At 57.3% G+C, this 2,657-nt stretch overlaps 1 protein-coding gene across 1 annotated transcript in view; it reads right to left on the reverse strand.

Moving 5' to 3' along the window:
• Positions 1-447: 447 nt before the first annotated feature.
• Positions 448-2,657, reverse strand: part of LOC135108633 (uncharacterized) — a 2,558-nt gene continuing 348 nt past the window's right edge. Inside the window, exons 2-3 of the mRNA XM_064019792.1 lie at positions 1,794-2,542; positions 448-1,704 (exon numbers count right to left, since the gene is read on the reverse strand). Of these exons, the coding sequence (XP_063875862.1) occupies positions 448-1,704; positions 1,794-2,542 (2,006 nt within the window). The remainder of the gene's footprint in view (positions 1,705-1,793; positions 2,543-2,657) is intronic.

Below are 2,657 nucleotides of genomic sequence, written 5' to 3' on the forward strand. Positions count from 1 at the left end.
TGGTTTCATTGGATCCGGGTACGGTAACACAGGGGCGTTAGCGAGAGCCTCTTTCAGAGTTTCAAAGGCCCGTTGACAGTCCTCGCTCCAGTGAAAGCATGCCCCTTTACGAGTCAAGTGATGGAGTGGCACCGCAATTTGCGCAAAACCCTTCACAAACCTCCGGTAGTACGTACACAACCCAAGGAACCCGCGCACTTCCGTCACACTGCGCGGCACTGGCCACTCCTTAACTGACTCTACCTTACCAGGGTCTGTTTTCACTCCCTCACTACTCACTATGTGACCCAGAAACGGCACTTCCCTCTGGAACAGGCTACACTTCTTTGGACTGAGTTTCACATTTGCCCCCCTGAACCTGTCCAACACTGTCTTAAGCCTCTCCAGAGCCCCCTTGAACGAATTCCCGTACACTAGCACATCGTCCAAGTACACCAGGGCGCTTTTTCACAGCAACCCATCCAACACACGCTCCATTAGACGCTCAAAGGTGGCCGGGGCATTCACCAGACCAAAACTCATCACTTTAAACTGATACAGTCCCTGCCCATACGAGAAGGCCGTTTTCTCTCTGTCCTCCTCCGCAACCTCAACTTGATGGTAACCTGATTTCAAGTCTAAGGTGGAGAACCACTGGGCCCCCGTGAACGCGTCAAGCGTGTCATCCACCCTCGGTAGAGGGTAAGAGTCCTTTGTCGTCACCGCGTTAAGGCCCCGATAGTCCACACAACACCTGGTAGACCCATCCTTCTTCTTAACGAGGACAACAGCAGCACTCCAGGGACTAGCCGACTTTTCGATTATCCCTTGCGCGCGCAACTCCTCCACGGCTTTTTCCACTTCCAGCCGACGAGCAGGCGCAATCCGGCGGGGCGGCAACTTAACCGGCCGACTATCCCCTGTGTGAATGCGGTGTTTAACCAGACTGGTCCGGCCCAGGTCATTATCTCCCTGCGAGAAGACATCTGCATACAGAGTCAGCACTTCCTTCACCTCGTCCACCTGTTCCCCAGACAGGCATGCCGAACTCCTCTGCAATAGATCCTGCAGATGAGGTGGAACCCCAGTGCTACTCCCTTGCATGTCCTCGCAATGACCTTCCGGGTCCATAGTCGTCTGTACACCTTCACACTCTTCCGACCCTTGACTTTCCTCCTTCTGTTCCTTACTGAGACGGCAGCGGTGGCTAGCTTCGGGTAGGGACGCAGTATGGGCTCGGTGAGTTTCAATTGAAGCTTCACACTCCTCTGCGTCAACACCGCCCTCCTGGAGCGGCACCACACTACCTCTGACCGACATAGTCATTTCCCCGAAGTCCAGCACCGCCCTGCTCTGCTTCAGGTAGTCTAGGCCGAGCAAGTTCTCCCCGACGTCCGCTACAAAGACAGGAAGATGCTCCTCCGTGCTGCCAACCGCAATCCTGGCATGCACTGGTCCCCTCAGCTGTGTGCAGTGCCCTGTAATACCACACAGTTGTTGCTGGGCCACCGGGGGCTGTCCAGTTGCCACCACCCCGTCCTGCACGAAGGTACGTTCCGCGCCCGAGTCCACAGTGAGGCAGCAAGATTTGCCATCCACTTGCCCGCCCACCTGCACTGTCCGGGCACCCTCGGCGCGGCAACTTAGGCGGACTGGGGTCTCTGGCTCTCTGGCTGGCGCTCGACCCCTTCCACCAGCCTCTTTCCGTTTCCCCCAGCCTCCTTGCTATCCCTGGGAGAGATGAGGGCACACTCTGCCATCTTGTGCCCCTGACCGCAGTTCCAACAACAGGGTTTGTACTGGTACTGCCCTGCTCTGCCGTTGACAGCCTTTCTGCTACTCAATCCCTGCAGGCAGTACCTCTTGGTGTGCCCCTGATGCCCGCAAGAGTAGCACTTACCCCTGAACTCACCTAGGGGCGGTGAAGGGCTAGAGTAGGCCTTCTGCACGGCCCCTTTCTTTGCCTTCACTCTCTGCGGGACATAATTCCCGCTGGGTCGCTCCCGCGTCGTCCGGAGAAATGACTCCATCTCCAGGCCCTTCGCCAGGGCCTCCTGAAGGTCCTTGGGGTGTGCCTGCTGGACGTATATCCTCAGTTGTTGGTTATCGATGGCATCAACGAACTGATCCCGCAGGAGAATGGTGATCATCTCCTCACTGGCCTCCGGGTACGCACGCCGCACCAGCACCTCCAAATCCTGCGCCAGGCGTGTCAGGGTCTCCCCCGGGCCTCGTAACCTGGCCCGGAACCTTGTCCTGAACACCTCGGTTTGGTGCTGGTACCCGTACCTCCTCTCCAGTGTCGCCGTCACTTTACTATACGAGCACCGCTGGGCAGCTGGCAGCTGGTTCAGGACTTCTAATGCCGGTCTTTTGAGTGCCCACACCAGCTGCATGGCCATCTCAGGGCGACTCCACTGGCGGGCGCTGGCCAAGAGCTCGAACTGTGTCTTATACGCTTCCCAAGACACTGTTCCATCTAACTCCTGTGGTCGGCGCCTCATCCCGTCCTTCAGCCTCCGTGACGTGGAGCTAGCAGCAGAGGGGTACGACTTTACTGAGGCTGTCGGGGATGGTGGAGGTGATAAGACGTTTACAGGAGAGCGTAGGGGAGACGGTATCACCTTGGCCAATGGAGAAAGGCTGTTTAGGCTTCCGTGACAACTATTATCCTCCTC

The sequence above is a fragment of the Scylla paramamosain genome, chromosome 17, assembly GCF_035594125.1.
Source record: "Scylla paramamosain isolate STU-SP2022 chromosome 17, ASM3559412v1, whole genome shotgun sequence".
Classification (NCBI taxonomy): domain Eukaryota; kingdom Metazoa; phylum Arthropoda; class Malacostraca; order Decapoda; family Portunidae; genus Scylla; species Scylla paramamosain.